General features: G+C 32.0%; 3 protein-coding genes and 1 non-coding gene across 4 annotated transcripts; 1 reads left to right on the top strand and 3 right to left on the bottom strand.

Annotated features, from left to right (window-relative positions):
• Window positions 1-256: 256 nt before the first annotated feature.
• On the bottom strand, window positions 257-3,383 carry LOC6048143 (exocyst complex component 7). The gene is made up of 6 exons (XM_001865071.2): window positions 3,140-3,383; window positions 2,915-3,080; window positions 2,490-2,858; window positions 2,207-2,429; window positions 523-1,746; window positions 257-462 (listed from the first exon to the last, which is right to left on the bottom strand). The coding sequence occupies exons 1-6, from the start codon at window positions 3,185-3,187 to the stop codon at window positions 360-362; spliced, it is 2,133 nt and encodes a 710-aa protein (XP_001865106.1). The 5' UTR covers window positions 3,188-3,383; the 3' UTR covers window positions 257-359.
• On the bottom strand, window positions 1,806-1,878 carry Trnam-cau. The gene has a single exon. It is a non-coding gene; the product is annotated as a tRNA-Met (tRNA).
• Window positions 3,384-3,390: 7 nt separating the features above from the next.
• On the top strand, window positions 3,391-12,842 carry LOC6048144 (39S ribosomal protein L46, mitochondrial). Its single transcript, XM_001865072.2, has 2 exons — window positions 3,391-3,691; window positions 12,171-12,842. The coding sequence occupies exons 1-2, from the start codon at window positions 3,494-3,496 to the stop codon at window positions 12,789-12,791; spliced, it is 819 nt and encodes a 272-aa protein (XP_001865107.2). The 5' UTR covers window positions 3,391-3,493; the 3' UTR covers window positions 12,792-12,842.
• LOC6048146 (ragulator complex protein LAMTOR4 homolog) lies at window positions 12,831-13,671 on the bottom strand. Its single transcript, XM_001865073.2, has 2 exons — window positions 13,113-13,671; window positions 12,831-13,055 (listed from the first exon to the last, which is right to left on the bottom strand). The coding sequence occupies exons 1-2, from the start codon at window positions 13,259-13,261 to the stop codon at window positions 12,890-12,892; spliced, it is 315 nt and encodes a 104-aa protein (XP_001865108.1). The 5' UTR covers window positions 13,262-13,671; the 3' UTR covers window positions 12,831-12,889.
• Between the last annotated feature and the right edge of the window lie 6,074 nt (window positions 13,672-19,745).

Raw genomic sequence — 19,745 nt, 5'->3', positions numbered from 1 at the left:
TTTAAAAGCTTGAAAAACGAAAAAACTTTAACCATTAAAAAATAACAAAACTATTTATAACCGGAAAAACTTAAGAAAACATGAAACCTGGAAAATTTCTTAACTTGAAAAACTTAAAAAAGATATGATTATGAAATCGTCCAATTTCGGATATAACTAATCGCTCTAGTTTCAAACCCATTTTTATCTGGTCATTTATGGAAACTGTTAAATCTGAAGTTAACCAAAGCTTTAGAAGAGAAAAAAAACGACTCGTTTTATGCTTTTAATGTTTATTATGTGCTTGATACAGATAACTTAGCTAGGCGTACAACTTAATATCTTTAAATATTTTGGAATATAGTGAAGCAGTAAACATCTTAAATAGTATCGTCAAAGAAGCTGTTCAGCATTGCCGTCACATCCGTTGGCCGATATTTGACGTACTTTTCCGGATTCTTGCTAAACTGCACCTCGGAATATCTGCAAATGAGTTAATTTGTTTTAATTATAAAGTCATTTCCATCATTCAATCACACTCACATCTCAAAGAACGCATTGTACTGCGGCACGATATGCTCCGTATTGTCCCGCTTGATCCCCTCCCTCAGCAGCACATCCGGCACGGAGACGGCCCTCTGCGTTCGCACCACCTCGTCCAGCTCCTTGTTGAACGACGAAAAGCGCTCCTTGATGATTGCGCGCTCCTTATCCTTGACGCGTCCACTCACCGGCCGTGGGAGATCCTCCAGCGGACCAATGTTCGCGAGCAGTTTGGACCAGGAGCTGAGGTAGGCTTTCTTGAGGTCCTGGATCATTCGCTGGTAGCGTTTCTCGCAGTCGTGCTCTGTGAGGGCAACGATGTCGATCTGGTTGGAGCGTTGGAGGGATTTGAGGATGTAGTGCGTGTTGTTCAGCTTGAAGAGCTGCTTGGTGGCGACGTCGTTGTACTGTTCGGATTTGGTGGCGATGGTGTAGTTGAGTTCGCCGAGCACCTTGCGCACGTAGATTCCGAGCAGGGCTTTGTTCTTCTGCTCGACGGAGACCGTTTTGTGGGACGCGATGCGGTCCAGATCGTTGGTGTAGGTTTGCTCGAGCTGGAGAATGCTGCCGATCGTGTCGCAGTGTTCTTGGAGTTGTTCGAGGAACCAGATGGTGTTGGAGGTGAGTTCGTAGACGGTGGCGTCTTTCGGGACGTTGGAGCCTCCGCCGTAGCTGATGGTGCTCGAGCTCATGCTGACCATGCCGCCACCGCCGGCGTCGTTCTTGACACCGTCGATGAACTGTTCGAGCGCTTTTGATCCGGTTTGCTGGAGTTTGCTCAGCACTCCGCTCAGTTGTTGACGCTGGGCTGAGTCGCAGATTTTGTCGATATCCGGCTGAAGGATCTGCACGTGTTTGAGCGCGGAGAAGATGCCCAACGCCGCGGACCATTCCTTGCGGCTGATGCTTCTCAGCACCCGGCCGGTGATCGCTTCCGCGTCTTTGACCACCATCTCTATCGAAGCTTGCGAGAGTCGCGAGAACACTTCGTTGTGACGCGTACTCGGAATGATATCGTTCAACAGTTGGCGCTCCCAAACGAGCAACTTCTGAAGTCCCAACAGCAGCACCAGGTACTTTTCCAACTCCTGATCGTTGTCGCTGCCGTACTCTTCCGCCGCCAGGATGTCCCCGAAGGAGGAGTTTTTGCGCATGGCCAGGCCGGCCGATTGTCCGAGCGTCTGGGACGCCTTCATGAACATTTTGTTGGCTTTGCGCTCGAAGCTGCGAAAGAAAGTGCAAAATTAGACTCGGGAGGTGGTAAATAGCGACAAAAAAACTTTTGCCCCGAGTGAGGCTCGAACTCACGACCTTAAGATTATGAGACTTACGCGCTGCCAACTGCGCCATCGAGGCTTGTGAAAGAAGTTCACGCTAAATGCGGTCGGGTGAACTTTGGCGACCAACATTTGAAAAGGTCTGATTTAATTTTACTTCAGCTAATTGGATCTTTTAGCTGCCAATTAATTTATATTTTCCGTGTTCATGACGAAATTTTGACCCGATTTTGTTAATGCAAATCTGGACTATTTTTAGATTGTGGTTTTCTTCGCTAATTTTCAGATTTTCAATTTAATTTTCCATATTTTTTTACAAAATCACATGAAACTTGTCAAAATATAACTTTTAAGATTTTTAAAATTTCTCGCGTACAAGCTTAAAAAAATCTCAAAAAACTACTCACATTTGCTGCAACCGCGCAGAGGTGCTCTTCTTCACGCCCGCATCCGACGCCCTCCCGTAATACCGCGCCGACTTCAACGGTTCGTTGCCCCAGCTGCCACTCTTCTGGTGGTCCTTCAGGTTTTGCAGCGATCGCATAATCACCTCCGACCGTTCGTCCCCGTAGATCTGCACGTACTCCCGCCTCAGATTGTTGTCCAACCACTGCGCAATCACGTTCAACTCTGCGAAACAAACTCCACAGTTGAAACAAGAAGGCGTTAAACACAACGGTCAATACGAACCGTCCCGGGTGCTCGTCGGCAGCTGCTTGATCGAGGGGCAGTCCTCGTTCGACGAGTCCTCCTCGATGTAAATCAAATCCAGCAGATCTACCGGACGCATCGGAACGCTGTGCTTCTTCAGCAGCGACTTCAGATGGTTGTTAAGTGTTTCGCACCCGTTGTTGAACAGGCTGGTCACGTTCTCCAGCTCCACGCTCTGCGGATTGTTGTTCAGGAAGTAATCCTTTGCCTTCTTCAGCTTGTTCAGTCCGTCCAGGAAACCGGAAATGTTTCCCTCGGACGGTCCTTGATGGATCAGATTGCAAACATCCTGCGATGCGTCATAGTGCGATAGAACCTGCTCCATGCAGTTTAGGGTGGAGTCCAGGTCTGGAAGTAGAAAGTACCGTTAATTATTCCGAACGCAGAAATTAAACCGAACTTACTTTGCTGCTGCTTTTGCAAATTCTTGGTGACATTGTACACGGGCAGAATGGTCTGCTCCAGCTTTCCCAGACGTTGCTCGAAGGAATTTAGAATTTTAGACATGGACTGCGTCAGCTCGGAATACTTTTCCATCCGGTCCTTCAAAAGGGCTTGGTTTGTTTTCTCCTAAAAAATCATTCAAATGTCGTAAATTTGAAAAATTGATTGCGTAAACAAAGCCTTACCTTTTCTAATTTTGTCTCAATTTGTAAAGTATTTTCCAAAGTCCCCATTTTGACCGTCTTTTCACGTAAAAATTAGTGTTTTGAAAAATCAATCAGAAATTTTGATGACGAATTCCAAGCTGTCAGAAGCCGCGATCACAACAAAACGTAAACCACCCACTTTCTCCACCTTCGGAATCAAAATCATGAATGAAGTGGGCGCGAAACCTTACAACAGTCGGCTTCTTACAAAACATCTGTCAATCGTCGGAATCAAAACAAACGTGACGCAAAAGTCAAACCCGACAAGAAATCCATCGCGTAACTTTTATTTCTCGCATTTTCACGCAAATTTTACTCAAATTACAGAAAATTATGAGTTTTCTCGCGTCCAGGGTGTTGTTCCGGTCGGGGAGTGTCCTGCTGAGCCGGCAAGCTTCGAGCAAGGGTGCAGCGGGAGCGGGAGCAGTGACAGGAAAGACGAAAGAAAAATGGGACCTCCTTGCCGGTGTGCTCGTGGAACGGCTTCCCGTGGTCACCAAAACGATGGAACCGATCGAGGCGAAGTTTAAGGTAAAGCTGCGTAAATGATTTTTAAGTTTTAATAAAGCCCTAAACGGTTTATTTTTGCATAAAATTTTGCCAAAGCTTTATGGTAATTTTTATGTAAACCGGTGAAAACGCGCTTGAAACCATTTTAAATCACTTTTTTAAATGCAAAAAAACTCAATTCACAAAATAACTTTTTTACGATGGATCAACGAGCTGTGAAGAAAGGCTACAAAGTATTTTTTTAATTGATCAAAAATCAAAGTTGAACCTTTCCTAGTCGTACATCGTGCTGTTGAAACTGACCTTTATAATTGTATCACCAAATTAAGCTTAATTTCAGAATCTTTAAATGCCGAAAATTGAAGAAAATATTTTGTTTTTTTGCTCAGAATGAAGTAAAAATTAGGGAAAACCCATAACAATGTAAAGAATCATAAATATTGGGAATTATAATTGAAAAAAATAAAAAAGGACAAACAAATACTGAAACTTGAAAATACAAAAATTCAAATATTCCAAAAATTCATCTAAAAAAATATTCAAAAATTCTGTAATTAAAAAATTGAAATGTTCCAAGGCTAGTACAAATTTTATTTAAAGTTTTTGTCTCCCCTTCCCCCTACAAAGTTGGTTCGAAAAATCAGGGGCAAAAAAAAATATTTTTTTTTGCAATTCCATCGTGAAACTACTTAGTTTTCCTGTCATTCTTGAACGACAAAATAGCCTACTTTTCTGTACCAAAAATAACAGAATCGAATAGCATCACTTTTCAAAATAAATGCTGAAAAGTTCTACTTTTCAGCACTGAAATGGGTGCTGAAAAGTTGAACTTTTCAGCACTTGTTTCGAAAAGCAACACTATTCAACATTTTTTTTTATTTAAACGATTTATTGACAAAATACATGAAAATTCGACATAAAATTTCACTCAATGGGTGTTTTTCGAAATTGCAAAAAATGTTGTATGGAACTCGTTGCAAAACTTGATTTTTTCAGCACTCGTCGTATTTATCCAACTCGGTGAACCTCGTTGGATAAATGTTCGACTCGTGCTGAAAAAATCCTCTTTTTGCAACTTGTTGCATAAACTACTATTTCAAAAAACTTCAAAATTTAAATGGAATTTGAACAGCGATCAGCCGAAATAAATTTAAAATGCATTCCCCTGCGTTTAGAATCATTATTAGCATGTTTGGTTTGATTTAAAAAATTTATTAATTTTTGAAAATTGTCTCAAATCTTACTTTTTTCTTTGAAAACTAATTATTGCAAAACAACTGAACTAGAGTAAAATACATTTAAAAACACTTTTTCCATGCAAATGTTGAAACTATGACTGGTTATTTCAATATTTATATTTTTTTAGTTTTTTTGACTCCGGTCAGAGCTGAGGGACAAAAACTTTGAAAAATATTTGCATCGGCCTAAAATTTCAAAATACCCAAAATTCTGTTTTTAATTTAAAAAAAAAAAAGTTCTAAAATTTCAAAATATAGAAATAAAAAAAAATCAAGTTCAGAAACTCAAATACCTTAAAACAATAAAATCAAAATATTCTAAAAAAACTCAAAGTATAAAAAATCTAATAAGAAAATTTCAAAACTTTAAAATTCGGAATCTAGTTCGTAATTGATTGACCATAATTTTCCAAAAAAATTGGGTCGTCAACCGAAAATATTTCTAAAAAAATGCCCCAAAATTACTGGATTTTCTGTATTTTAAAATGGAATTTAAGAATATTAGATTAGGCTGGTACAAATATTTTTAAAAGTTTTTGTCACCCCCTTCCGAAAATCAGGGGCAAAAAAATTTTACAATAAACTTCAAAATTTCAATGAAAATTCAAGTGCAACCAGCTGAAATCAAATTAAAATACATTCTTCGTTTAAAATCATTTTAAGCATGTTTGGCTTTATTAAAAAATCTTAAGATTTTTTGAAAATTTTCGATGCAAAATCTTTTTTTTCGATACAATTTTTGTTTTTGTCAGATCTTAGATTTTTTGAAAACTAATGATTGCAAAACAACTGAACTAGTGTAGAATGCATTTTAAAACACTTTTTTCATTTCAATGTGAAGACTATGGCTTGTTATTTAAATTTTTATATTTTTTTATTTTTTAAGAATTCGAGTACTTAAGGATTTAAGAATTTAATGATTTAAGAATTTAAGAATTTAAGAATTTAAGAATTTAAGAATTTAAGAATTTAAGAATTTAAGAATTTAAGAATTTAAGAATTTAAGAATTTAAAAATTTAAGAATTTAAGAATTTAAGAATTTAAGAATTTAAGAATTTAAGAATTTAAGAATTTAAGAATTTAAGAATTTAAGAATTTAAGAATTTAAGAATTTAAGAATTTAAGAATTTAAGAATTTAAGAATTTAAGAATTTAAGAATTTAAGAATTTAAGAATTTAAGAATTTAAGAATTTAAGAATTTAAGAATTTAAGAATTTAAGAATTTAAGAATTTAAGAATTTAAGAATTTAAGAATTTAAGAATTTAAGAATTTAAGAATTTAAGAATTTAAGAATTTAAGAATTTAAGAATTAAAGAATTTAAGAATTAAAGAATTTAGGAATTTAGGAATTTAAGAATTTAAGAATTCAAGAATTCAAGAATTTAAGAATTTAAGAGTTTAAGAATTTTAGAATTTAAGAACTTAAGAATTTAAGAATTTAAGAATTTAAGAATTTAAGAATTTAAGAATTTAAGAATTTAAGAATTTAAGAATTTAAGAATTTAAGAATTTAAGAATTTAAGAATTTAAGAATTTAAGAATTTAAGAATTTAAGAATTTAAGAATTTAAGAATTTAAGAATTTAAGAATTTAAGAATTTAAGAATTTAAGAATTTAAGAATTTAAGAATTTAAGAATTTAATTTAAGAATTTAAGAATTTAAGAATTTAAGAATTTAAGAATTTAAGAATTTAAGAATTTAAGAATTTAAGAATTTAAGAATTTAAGAATTTAAGAATTTAAGAATTTAAGAATTTAAGAATTTAAGAATTTAAGAATTTAAGAATTTAAGAATTTAAGAATTTAAGAATTTAAGAATTTAAGAATTTAAGAATTTAAGAATTTAAGAATTTAAGAATTTAAGAATTTAAGAATTTAAGAATTTAAGAATTTAAGAATTTAAGAATTTAAGAATTTAAGAATTTAAGAATTTAAGAATTTAAGAATTTAAGAATTTAAGAATTTAAGAATTTAAGAATTTAAGAATTTAAGAATTTAAGAATTTAAGAATTTAAGAATTTAAGAATTTAAGAATTTAAGAATTTAAGAATTTAAGAATTTAAGAATTTAAGAATTTAAGAATTTAAGAATTTAAGAATTTAAGAATTTAAGAATTTAAGAATTTAAGAATTTAAGAATTTAAGAATTTAAGAATTTAAGAATTTAAGAATTTAAGAATTTAAGAATTTAAGAATTTAAGAATTTAAGAATTTAAGAATTTAAGAATTTAAGAATTTAAGAATTTAAGAATTTAAGAATTTAAGAATTTAAGAATTTAAGAATTTAAGAATTTAAGAATTTAAGAATTTAAGAATTTAAGAATTTAAGAATTTAAGAATTTAAGAATTTAAGAATTTAAGAATTTAAGAATTTAAGAATTTAAGAATTTAAGAATTTAAGAATTTAAGAATTTAAGAATTTAAGAATTTAAGAATTTAAGAATTTAAGAATTTAAGAATTTAAGAATTTAAGAATTTAAGAATTTAAGAATTTAAGAATTTAAGAATTTAAGAATTTAAGAATTTAAGAATTTAAGAATTTAAGAATTTAAGAATTTAAGAATTTAAGAATTTAAGAATTTAAGAATTTAAGAATTTAAGAATTTAAGAATTTAAATTTAAGAATTTAAGAATTTAAGAATTTAAGAATTTAAGAATTTAAGAATTTAAGAATTTAAGAATTTAAGAATTTAAGAATTTAAGAATTTAAGAATTTAAGAATTTAAGAATTTAAGAATTTAAGAATTTAAGAATTTAAGAATTTAAGAATTTAAGAATTTAAGAATTTAAGAATTTAAGAATTTAAGAATTTAAATTTAAGAATTTAAGAATTTAAGAATTTAAGAATTTAAGAATTTAAGAATTTAAGAATTTAAGAATTTAAGAATTTAAGAATTTAAGAATTTAAAATTTAAGAATTTAAGAATTTAAGAATTTAAGAATTTAAGAATTTAAGAATTTAAGATTTAAGAATTTAAGAATTTAAGAATTTAAGAATTTAAGAATTTAAGAATTTAAGAATTTAAGAATTTAAGAATTTAAGAATTTAAGAATTTAAGAATTTAAGAATTTAAGAATTTAAGAATTTAAGAATTTAAGAATTTAAGAATTTAAGAATTTAAGAATTTAAGAATTTAAGAATTTAAGAATTTAAGAATTTAAGAATTTAAGAATTTAAGAATTTAAGAATTTAAGAATTTAAGAATTTAAGAATTTAAGAATTTAAGAATTTAAGAATTTAAGAATTTAAGAATTTAAGAATTTAAGAATTTAAGAATTTAAGAATTTAAGAATTTAAGAATTTAAGAATTTAAGAATTTAAGAATTTAAGAATTTAAGAATTTAAGAATTTAAGAATTTAAGAATTTAAGAATTTAAGAATTTAAGAATTTAAGAATTTAAGAATTTAAGAATTTCAGAATTTCAGAATTTCAGAATTTCAGAATTTCAGAATTTCAGAATTTCAGAATTTCAGAATTTCAGAATTTCAGAATTTCAGAATTTCAGAATTTCAGAATTTCAGAATTTCAGAATTTCAGAATTTCAGAATTTCAGAATTTCAGAATTTCAGAATTTCAGAATTTCAGAATTTCAGAATTTCAGAATTTCAGAATTTCAGAATTTCAGAATTTCAGAATTTCAGAATTTCAGAATTTCAGAATTTCAGAATTTCAGAATTTCAGAATTTCAGAATTTAAGAATTTAAGAATTTAAGAATTTAAGAATTTAAGAATTTAAGAATTTAAGAATTTAAGAATTTAAGAATTTAAGAATTTAAGAATTTAAGAATTTAAGAATTTAAGAATTTAAGAATTTAAGAATTTAAGAATTTAAGAATTTAAGAATTTAAGAATTTAAGAATTTAAGAATTTAAGAATTTAAGAATTTAAGAATTTAAGAATTTAAGAATTTAAGAATTTAAGAATTTAAGAATTTAAGAATTTAAGAATTTAAGAATTTAAGAATTTAAGAATTTAAGAATTTAAGAAAAGAATTTAAGAATTTAAGAATTTAAGAATTTAAGAATTTAAGAATTTAAGAATTTAAGAATTTAAGAATTTAAGAATTTAAGAATTTAAGAATTTAAGAATTTAAGAATTTAAGAATTTAAGAATTTAAATTTAAGAATTTAGAATTTAAGAATTTAAGAATTTAAGAATTTAAGAATTTAAGAATTTAAGAATTTAAGAATTTAAGAATTTAAGAATTTAAGAATTTAAGAATTTAAGAATTTAAGAATTTAAGAATTTAAGAATTTAAGAATTTAAGAATTTAAGAATTTAAGAATTTTAGAATTTAAGAATTTAAGAATTTAAGAATTTAAGAATTTAAGAATTTAAGAATTTAAGAATTCAAGAATTTAAGAATTTAAGAATTTAAGAATTTAAGAATTTAAGAATTTAAGAATTTAAGAATTTAAGAATTTAAGAATTTAAGAATTTAAGAATTTAAGAATTTAAGAATTTAAGAATTTAAGAATTTAAGAATTTAAGAATTTAAGAATTTAAGAATTTAAGAATTTAAGAATTTAAGAATTTAAGAATTTAAATTTAAGAATTTAAGAATTTAAGAATTTAAGAATTTAAGAATTTAAGAATTTAAGAATTTAAGAATTTAAGAATTTAAGAATTTAAGAATTTAAGAATTTAAGAATTTAAGAATTTAAGAATTTAAGAATTTAAGAATTTAAGAAAATTTAAGAATTTAAGAATTTAAGAATTTAAGAATTTAAGAATTTAAGAATTTAAGAATTTAAGAATTTAAGAATTTAAGAATTTAAGAATTTAAGAATTTAAGAATTTAAATTTAAGAATTTAAGAATTTAAGAATTTAAGAATTTAAGAATTTAAGAATTTAAGAATTTAAGAATTTAAGAATTTAAGAATTTAAGAATTTAAGAATTTAAGAATTTAAGAATTTAAGAATTTAAGAATTTAGAATTTAAGAATTTAAGAGTTTAAGAGTTTAAGAATTTAAGAATTTAAGAATTTAAGAATTTAAGAATTTAAGAATTTAAGAATTTAAGAATTTAAGAATTTAAGAATTTAAGAATTTAAGAATTTAAGAGTTTAAGAATTTAAGAATTTAAGAATTTAAGAATTTAAGATTTTAAGAATTTAAGAATTTAAGAATTTAAGAATTTAAGAATTTAAGATTTTAAGAATTTAAGAATTTAAGAATTTAAGAATTTAAGAATTTAAGAATTTAAGAATTTAAGAATTTAAGAATTTAAGAATTTAAGAATTTAAGAATTTAAGAATTTAAGAATTTAAGAATTTAAGAATTTAAGAATTTAAGAATTTAAGAATTTAAGAATTTAAGAATTTAAGAATTTAAGAATTTAAGAATTTAAGAATTTAAGAATTTAAGAATTTAAGAATTTAAGAATTTAAGAATTTAAGAATTTAAGAATTTAAGAATTTAAGAATTTAAGAATTTAAGAATTTAAGAATTTAAGAATTTAAGAATTTAAGAATTTAAGAATTTAAGAATTTAAGAATTTAAGAGTTTAAGAATTTAAGAATTTAAGAATTTAAGAATTTAAGAATTTAAGAATTTAAGAATTTAAGAATTTTAGAATTTAAGAATTTAAGAATTCAAGAATTTAAGAATTTTAAAATTTAAGAATTTAAGAATTTAAGAATTTTAGAATTTAGAATTTCAGAATTTTAGAATTTTAGAATTTTAGAATTTTAGAATTTAAGAATTTAAGAATTTAAGAATTTAAGAATTTAAGAATTTAAGAATTTAAGAATTTAAGAATTTAAGAATTTAAGAATTTAAGAATTTAAGAATTTAAGAATTTAAGAATTTAAGAATTTAAGAATTTAAGAATTTAAGAATTTAAGAATTTAAGAATTTAAGAATTTAAGAATTTAAGAATTTAAGAATTTAAGAATTTTAGAATTTAAGAATTTAAGAATTCAAGAATTTAAGAATTTTAAAATTTAAGAATTTAAGAATTTAAGAATTTTAGAATTTAGAATTTCAGAATTTTAGAATTTTAGAATTTTAGAATTTTAGAATTTTAGAATTTTAGAATTTAAGAATTTAAGAATTTAAGAATTTAAGAATTTAAGAATTTAAGAATTTAAGAATTTAAGAATTTAAGAATTTAAGAATTTAAGAATTTAAGAATTTAAGAATTTAAGAATTTAAGAATTTAAGAATTTAAGAATTTAAGAATTTAAGAATTTTAGAATTTTAGAATTTTAGAATTTTAGAATTTAAGAATTTAAGAAATTAAGAATTTAAGAATTCAAGAATTTAAGAATTAAGAATTTAAGAATTTAAGAATTTCTGAATTTCTGATTTCTGCATTTCAGAATTTCAGAATTTTAGAATTTAAGAATTTAAGAGTTTTAAAATTTTATGATTTTAGAATTTCAGAATTTTTAGATTTTTGAAATTTTATGATTTTAGAATTTTAAAATTTTAGAAATCTAGACTTTTCGTCATGGAATTTAAAAATTTAGAAAATCAAAATTCAGGAATTTTGGAATTAAAACTTTAATAGGTTTTGAAGTTTAGAATTTAGGAACCATTTGATAAAGCCCGCAGTGGTGTTGAAAGGTAGCTAAGGACGCAAGCTATTGTTAACCACTTCGAGTTTTGTGAAAAAATAAAAATTGGCACAAATAGAACAATCTTTTAAAATGCTTATTAGTCTTTTTATTTTCTTTTGTTGCTTTAGACTTTTTGATTTTTCGAAATTGAATTTCTGAGATTTAAAATTTTACATTTTTAATATTTTCTATAATTTAATGATATACAAAAATTTCAAAAAAATAACAAAATTTTAAAAAAAGATTGTACATTGTGTCAAAATCTTGGTTATTTATTGGTAATCCCCATCAACGGATTTGTGATCATGATATTTTAAAAGAAAAGGAAATAATCAGCCTTGAAGAAAAATTAAAATTTAGTTTATAATTCTTTTAAAAACGTATAAAAGTTAGAAAAAATATTATTTTATTTTATTAATATTACTTAATAAAATTTAAAAAAAACATAAAAAGTTTCCAAACTGTTAAAAAATGTGAGCTGGGGCAAATTGGGACAGCAGTTTTAACCAAGATTAGGATCAATATTATAAATTTTTTTTGGATTGAATAGAACATTTTCAGAGCTTCTAAATTATTTCTTCCATTTCTAGTTTAAATTCTTTGAAATGTTTTAAAAGACACATTATAACGGTTGTCCCTATTCACCCTTTTGAATCTGAAACCTAAACCTACTTACCTCCCTCCCATTTTCCAGTCCATCCTGGACCAGATCGAGTTCGAAAACAGCCTCAAATCGAACCACGAGCTGCGCAAGGAAACGGAAAAGCGCCAAGCCGAGCTGCTCAAGGCGGGCAAAATCGACCTGGACTCGGAAGCGCTCAAGCAAACCGCCCAAGATCTGGAGGACGCGTACAACGATGAGCTGAGCAAGTTCAAGCCGGCGCCCCGCCTGACCGAAGCGGACCGGAAGGGCGATCTGTGCTCGCTGGAGCGAAAGTTGGAGGAAACGCTGGTGCTGCTGGCGGAACAGAAGCTCGGCGGGAAGAGTTACTTCTTGCTTCCGCAGGGTCAGCTCGGTGCCGGGGAGACTTCGTTGCGGCAAACCGCGGAACGGGTGCTCCGCGAGACGGTTGGAGATTCGCTGCAGGTCACGTTCTACGGAAACGCTCCGGTTGGATTTTACAAGTACAAGTACCCGGCGGCGGCCAAGCGGGATGCCGTTGGGGCGAAAGTGTTTTTCTTCCGGTGCGTGCTCAAGGAAGGCAGTCCGAACGTGGGCGAGAAGAGTGTGAAGGTTCAGTGGCTTGACCAGGGAGAGCTGGCGAAGACGCTGCAGGAACCGTACTATCGCAGCGTTTCGCAGTTTTTGTTGTAAAGTTCGTTCTTTCGCTTAGTTGAAAATAAACCAAAACCATTTAAACTAACTTACACGCGAAGACGCCGATTTATTCCGAAATTCTCATGATTTTTAGTTTAGGCCAGAACCGCTCGACCTCCGTCGACATCGATTCCGTTCGGGGTGTTGCGCCGTTTAACGACGTAGATTCGCTTGTTGGACATGCAGATCGTGTAGCTGTGCTCTTCGTACGCGATTGAAATCTTCTGGCAAGAGCGCTTCTTGAACACTTCCGGGTCGACGCTGAAACGAAGCAAAATCTAAATTTCGTCATCAAACTCAAAAAGTTCCAAAACTCACCTCTCCGTCAACGACAGCAACCCGCTGATAATGTTCGCACTCCGCTCGTCGTTTTCCAGCTCCCCTCCAGAAGCCAACACAGCCCCATCCTCCGACATGACCAGATATCCGATCTGGTCCGGAACGGGTCTTCCATCCAGATCCAGCATGATTTCAACCCGCTTCCCGTGAACAACGCGTTCACTCTCACCAACAACCACGCAAACCGGAACCGCACCCGACGTAACTTCACCGACCGCGATGCTTCGATTGCTACCGGAAGTCGACGTGGAAGAGGAGGACGAGGCACTTTGCAGGCTGAGCTGACCGATCCGGTTAAATTGTCAAATGAAAAAGTGCGTAAAAAGGCGAACCGCAAGCAGGAGCCAGTATTTTAGTGAACTCATCAAACGAATCGCGACCGGTGCTGCTTGGGAAAGCCACTACGAAGATGTGAATGTGGAGGCGACGTGCCGGAAGTGTCTAGACAGAATCGATCCGCAACAGAGATTGGAAAATGATATCACTTTTTCTGGGCTGATTTGATTTGTTTTGGTTTTGATAGCCGAGGACAGGGATTACAGAACCGCAACGGCGCATCGCGTTTGAGCGTGGAGCACTACAACAGTTTGACAGCGGGATAGAGATGCTAGCCGCTATGATGCACTTAAACCCCGATGGTTTGACAACAATCGAGAAATTGGGCGAAGGAAAATTTTATTTCATTTTTTTGCTGATTTTTTTTTCGAAGTATTTCCTCGTGAACCTCAGCAACTTTATACGATATTAAAGATTCTTTTTTTCAGAAAAATCCTAGAAAATCTATGGATTCACTTACAAGTCAATACAATTTCTTATGAGTGCCTTGAGCCTTGAGAGGCTCTAAATAACTTAATAAACATCCAATTTAATGTTTCAGAATCAAATTTACCAGATTTCCAACTTTTTTTTTTGAAATTTACCCAAAATCGAAGCTGGAAGAACCAAGACGACAGAATAAAAATCGAGATAAAAATATTGTAACTGTAAAATTTATCATGAAAAAACCGCAACATATTGCCTGATGGTGGCATTGGCTGTGTCTATCATTCAAACAGGAATGATATCCATAAATTTTGGAGAAAGTCACTTTTTATTTTACGGAATTGGGCATATATCTGATTATATTGAATGCTTTTTTAGGGAACCCAGCAGAGTTCTCTGCCTGCAATGTGATTGATTCGAAAATGTTTCATGATGTAAAGTAACCAGATGGAAGACGACCGAAAAAATATTTTTTGAAGCTTTTTGAGTATTAAACAGCTTTTAAAATAAAATACTCTATGTTTAACGTTTATAAATGTTGCTTAAGTTCCATGACAAATTGAACGCAAACAAACAAAATATTCGGTCGTCTTGTTTCTTCAAGCTATGAGCGGCATTATTTCAAAGAAAGCTACAAAATCTTGTTAATTTGGCTCAGAAACTTTCTATAGATGGTTAAATATTGGCCGCAAACATGTATTCTGGAAACTTAAGGGGTTACATAAATGTAAATCGTCAAAAATGTCAAAGGTTGGTATGCGCACACATTATAACTTTTTTTGAATCTGTTTTCAGTGCATTGAAATATACATTTTCATCTACTATCAAAACAAATTTGAAGACATTTCGTTGTATCATTGCCGAGATAGAGCTATTTGAAGTTAGCCGTTTCAAAAAACGGGTGCCACGATATCTCAACACTGCTTTGACAAAATCGGCTCAAAATTTTGGTGAAGACTCGTTAAACCGGTCCCGTGTGCATGACGAAGGCTGATTTTCAAAAAGTTTATTTAAAAAAAAGATAAAAATATTTTTTTGTTTTTCATATAAAAATCGTAAATTTTTGATTTTTGTATTATTTCAAAAAGGGATATGTCTTGAGATTCTTCACCTCAAATTTCAGCCAATTTGGTCCATCCCATCTCGAGATATCGTAGCACCCGTAAATCAACTCGGTGTTTATAGATAAACGCTCAGAAATTTGACATTCCGCTTTGCGTATGGCAAAATGTTGAACATAAATCGTCTCTTACTCAGTTTAGTCACGAAATCAAGAGTGATTGAAAATCATCTTATTAGTAGATTTAATTAATTTCCTGCAATATGAAATTTTGGGATTTTGTACATGTATGTTACCCCTTAATTCATATTCTTAGGAATTTTGATGGGTTTGTACATGAATTCATCCATATCCTGAACTGTTCTAAAAAAAAACTAAATAAAATCGATAAAATCTTCGAAAATATTTCGATTCATCCCGTAAAATGTCGGAAAAGAGCCTTTCTTTCATGGTGATGGGGAACAACTAAACTACACTCTCTAGATAGAGTAATGAGAACGCAGCGGAATTAGAAATCACGTTTTACACGGCTCTCACACACACTATCAAAACAAACGCTTGGTAGTGTGAGTGAACTCCGTGTAAAAGGGGTGTCAAACTAAAAGTGACTCCGTTCGTTTGACAACAATTGGTGTCAAACCATCGGGGTTTGAGCACAGACAAACAGACGGGACACTCGAGTGCCGAACCATCGTCCTTTTAAAACGGTTATTTCCAAGGGGTTGGAAACTCTTAGAGCTATAATTATTATGTTAACCAGTATATCAAAATATATGTTAGTATACTTATTATTTTCTTTACATATCGCCAGTATACTAACCAATATACTGAGAGTATCTTAATATACTAACAGATTATTTCCTTCGGTTAGTATACTAACAAGTATACTGGAATATCGTTACACTGAGCAAAACTTACACAGCTCAACGAAGTGTTCTACACATGATCTGGCCCTGCTGTACAGAGCACTCAAATATCAATTGCAAAACACTTGAAATTTCGGTGATTGGCCACGAAATAATGTCAATAGCCAAACACTTGAATTTTAAATGGCGTTGAAAAAAAAAAGTACGTACAAGCGATTTACAGGTTCTCGCTTGCTAGTCGTGCACGCTACCACTGCGCCGGCCGGCCAGTTGAAGACGGGAGTGTTTTTGTGCTATTGGTTTTGCCTCGCTTCTAGCCTTCGATGAAAGTCGCGCAAAAATCAATCAGTGAAATACATTAAATTCATTTGGATAATCACGTTGACTTTGAATAGTGCCTGTTTTGGGTAGATCTTAAGATCATTTTCAAGTGTTTTGCTCATCACTTTGAATAGTTCAAGAAGGTGGGACAAATTCATGAGCAAAACAATTGAAAAGCTTGAGCCACCCGAATGAAAATAACATGTTAAAAATACCAAAAAGTCAACCGCCCAAACACTTGCATTTGATAGTGGTTTGGATTGATGTTGAAACACAAACCAATTAGATCTACGATGTGACTTTATTCAATCATTCAAGTGTTTGGGCACTTGAATAAAAAGTGTGGCATATTTTCAGTGTAGTATACTCAATATTCTTAAGTAATATTAGAGTTTCCAGCCCCTTGGTTATTTCAAATGCAATTTTGTTTCGGCATCCACTCACCCGGCGCTGATGTCGCTGCTGTCGTGACAGCTCGCCCGTCTTTTCTTAGTGTGTGTGATGTGTGTTTTCAAGTTGAGCTTGAGCACGTGTAAGGCAGCAAATGAAAACAAAACAATTATGATGGAATTCAAGAATTCTAACGATGATCCACAGTCCAGGCTTTGCTGGACATGATTGGGGCAGTCTTGGTCAGGGTCATTTGAGCGGCTGACTAACGGGGACATACCTTTTGCCCCACTATTAACCCGGGAGGCCTCCTCAACAGCTCGCCGATGTTGAGGCTGCTGCTGAGGCGCCCGATACTGCAGAGGAAGCCGGATTCTATGGTGGAGTCATCTCCTTCGGAGCAACCTGATGCTTATCCTTCGTGGACTGCTCATCAGATTGCTGCTGCTGGTCGTCGTTTTGGCGATGTTGCGTCGATCGTGGGTGCCACTCAATCTTCTTCTACAGTTGAGTTTCTTTGATTCTGTTTTGATGTATGATTTTGTGGTTTGTTTGGTGCAACTTAACTGCTCCGTGGACACGTTCCCCGCGGTTTTTCCAAACGCCCATCATGGGGACCAATTCTGGTAGATTTGAATTGGATTTTTCCTATTTCAGCGGTCACTACTGGTGTTTTCGTGACCAGGGGTATCGAGATTTCGGTGGAGGAGGAATCTTAGACAGAACTTGGAAGACCAGTTTTTTAGTCTATGTCGTTGCGGTTGTGTTGCGTCGTTGCTGATGCTGCCGCATGATTTGGCACTTGAAGTTCTGCCATTGGAAACGGAACCAACCGTGGAACCGACCCACCGTCATCTTCGGCCATCGGTGTTGATTTTTATGTTTTTCATCGGGTACTGACGATCAGCAACAACACAATTATTTCGATCAGCTGATTATGTTTACAATCGTTATAGAGCTATCTACGTGAGCATGTATTGCGTGTACGTACACGATGGATTTTTAGGTTAAAATTTGTGGTCGCCAGCAAAAACAAATGGTAAGCTAGTGTGCGTGAGATCGGGCTTAGATAACTCTATGGCTTGATTGTCTCACGCATACATTGACATGACACATGACAGCGAAGGGTTTGTATTGGTATGTTTGCGCTGCGCTTAGGCATCAGCTCACCAGGCAGCGCTGGCGTCGCCGTGATTTAGTGGTTTGATGAAGGACGATGAATTTCAATAATAATGTGTATGGAGAGTCACGTCTGTTTGTCTGTGATGAAACTTTCAAGAGTGATTGAAAATCATCTTATTAGTAGATTTAATTAATTTCCTGCAATATGAAATTTTGGGATTTTCTACATGTATGTAACCCCTTAATTCATATTCTTAAGAATTTTGATGGGTTTGTACATGAATTCATCCATATCCTGAACTGTTCTGAAAAAAAAAAACTAAATAAAATCGATAAAATCTTCGAAAATATTTCGATTCATCCCGTAAAATGTCGGAAAAGAGCCTTTCTTTCATGGTGATGGGGAACAACTAAACTACACTCTCTAGATAGAGTAATGAGAACGCAGTGGAATTAGATATCACGTCCAATCGGTAGAAGTTTATTCAACTAGTAACGAAACCAAGCTGCCGGCACACAGTGCCAACTTGATTACGCGCAGTCTTAACTCAACACACTCAACTGGTCACTTTTTCGTTTGACACTTTTTTAGTTTGTACCCCGTTGGTTTGTCAAAGTCAAACTAAAAAGTGACGAACTGTCAATTTTTACACGGCTCTCACACACACTATCAAAACAAACGCTTGGTAGTGTGTGTGAACTCCGTGTAAAAGGGGTGTCAAACTAAAAGTGACTCCGTTCGTTTGACAACAATTGGTGTCAAACCATCGGGGTTTGAGTGTAGTGTAAAATGATTTTTAAAACACTTTTCCATGAAAATGTTGAAACTATGACCTCAAAGGATTTAAAATAGATGTATAATTCATTTTTTTTTTCAAATTAACCTCACGACCCTTCTTGACAGAAAAGGTTCTACTTGACAGCTCGTTCCAAGGGGACCATTGTTGATCCATCGAAAAAATGTTGTCTTGCACGCACAAAAATCGTGTAAGTTTGAATGAACAAAACAGTTTATTATAAACAACTATCACGGTTTATAGGCACCACAAACACATTTTAATATTTTAATAATCACCGTTTCTCGGTTCTACTAACATTTTGCCGGTTTGACAAACAAGTTTGTTGTTTAAAACTAAACTCTTTTAAACGTGTAAGGAAAATTAACAGTGTGTGCTTTTAATTCAACCTCAACATCAAGATGGCCGAAATGGAAAAAGTGGAATTCTGGAGATTTGTATTGAAGAGGGGAGTATCTGGGTAATTAGTTATCAGTTTGTTTATAAATAAAACCTTATATTTTCCTTTTCCAGTCATTGTTCGTTCGATTTTTGAGCAAGTATAATCAGGTAAAAGCTATGTTGTTTTATTATCTTGAGGAGTTTGATTCTTCAGATGTTTCATTTTCAGATAACTTTCTCCATGTCTCCAGCAGCTGAAGTTTCTATTTGGTGTTCAGCGAAAATGATTGTCAAATAAGTGTAGCCGGAACTCTCCATAGCGTGTTGCATTTATATGAGTAGAAAATGTGGAAATAAATGTTATGAAAAGAACCTAGCTTTTGCTTATATAAAAAAACGAAGGAAAAGAAGAAGAGCCTACCCCGGTTTTTTTTATTTTCATAAAAATGATCTTTGAATCAACAATCACGTTTGTTAAATCATCCCAAATGTTTATTGTATTTACAAACATGTCAGGCCGTAGCGATGACAAACATGTTTGTTGAAACCACAAACATGTTAGGTTGAATTTGGCAAACATGTTTGCTGGCTTTGAGACGACAATCGTGTTTAGCAGCTGTACCCAACATTTTGCCAAGCTCACAATCAGATTTTTCTGCGTGTGTCATTTTTTTTTTTGCATTAAAATGAAAAATGTTTTTAATCGTGTTTTCTACCCTGCTCTCCATTGAAAAAACGGCTAATATCCACTTTTGGCAAAAACGAGATATTAGCACCAGGTGAAAGAGGATGTTCCAACGCATCTTCTGAAACTTGAATTTTACTAAAATAGTGTTTAGATTTGGCTGCCGATGCGAAAAACTAAACGGCTAATATGCCACTCTTATGGGAAATTGCCTTGACGAAGATTTGG

This window comes from Culex quinquefasciatus, chromosome 3 (genome assembly GCF_015732765.1).
Source record: "Culex quinquefasciatus strain JHB chromosome 3, VPISU_Cqui_1.0_pri_paternal, whole genome shotgun sequence".
Lineage (NCBI taxonomy): Eukaryota > Metazoa > Arthropoda > Insecta > Diptera > Culicidae > Culex > Culex quinquefasciatus.
Note: the sequence above shows the minus strand (reverse complement) of the source record. Positions and strands in the feature narration are given on the sequence as shown.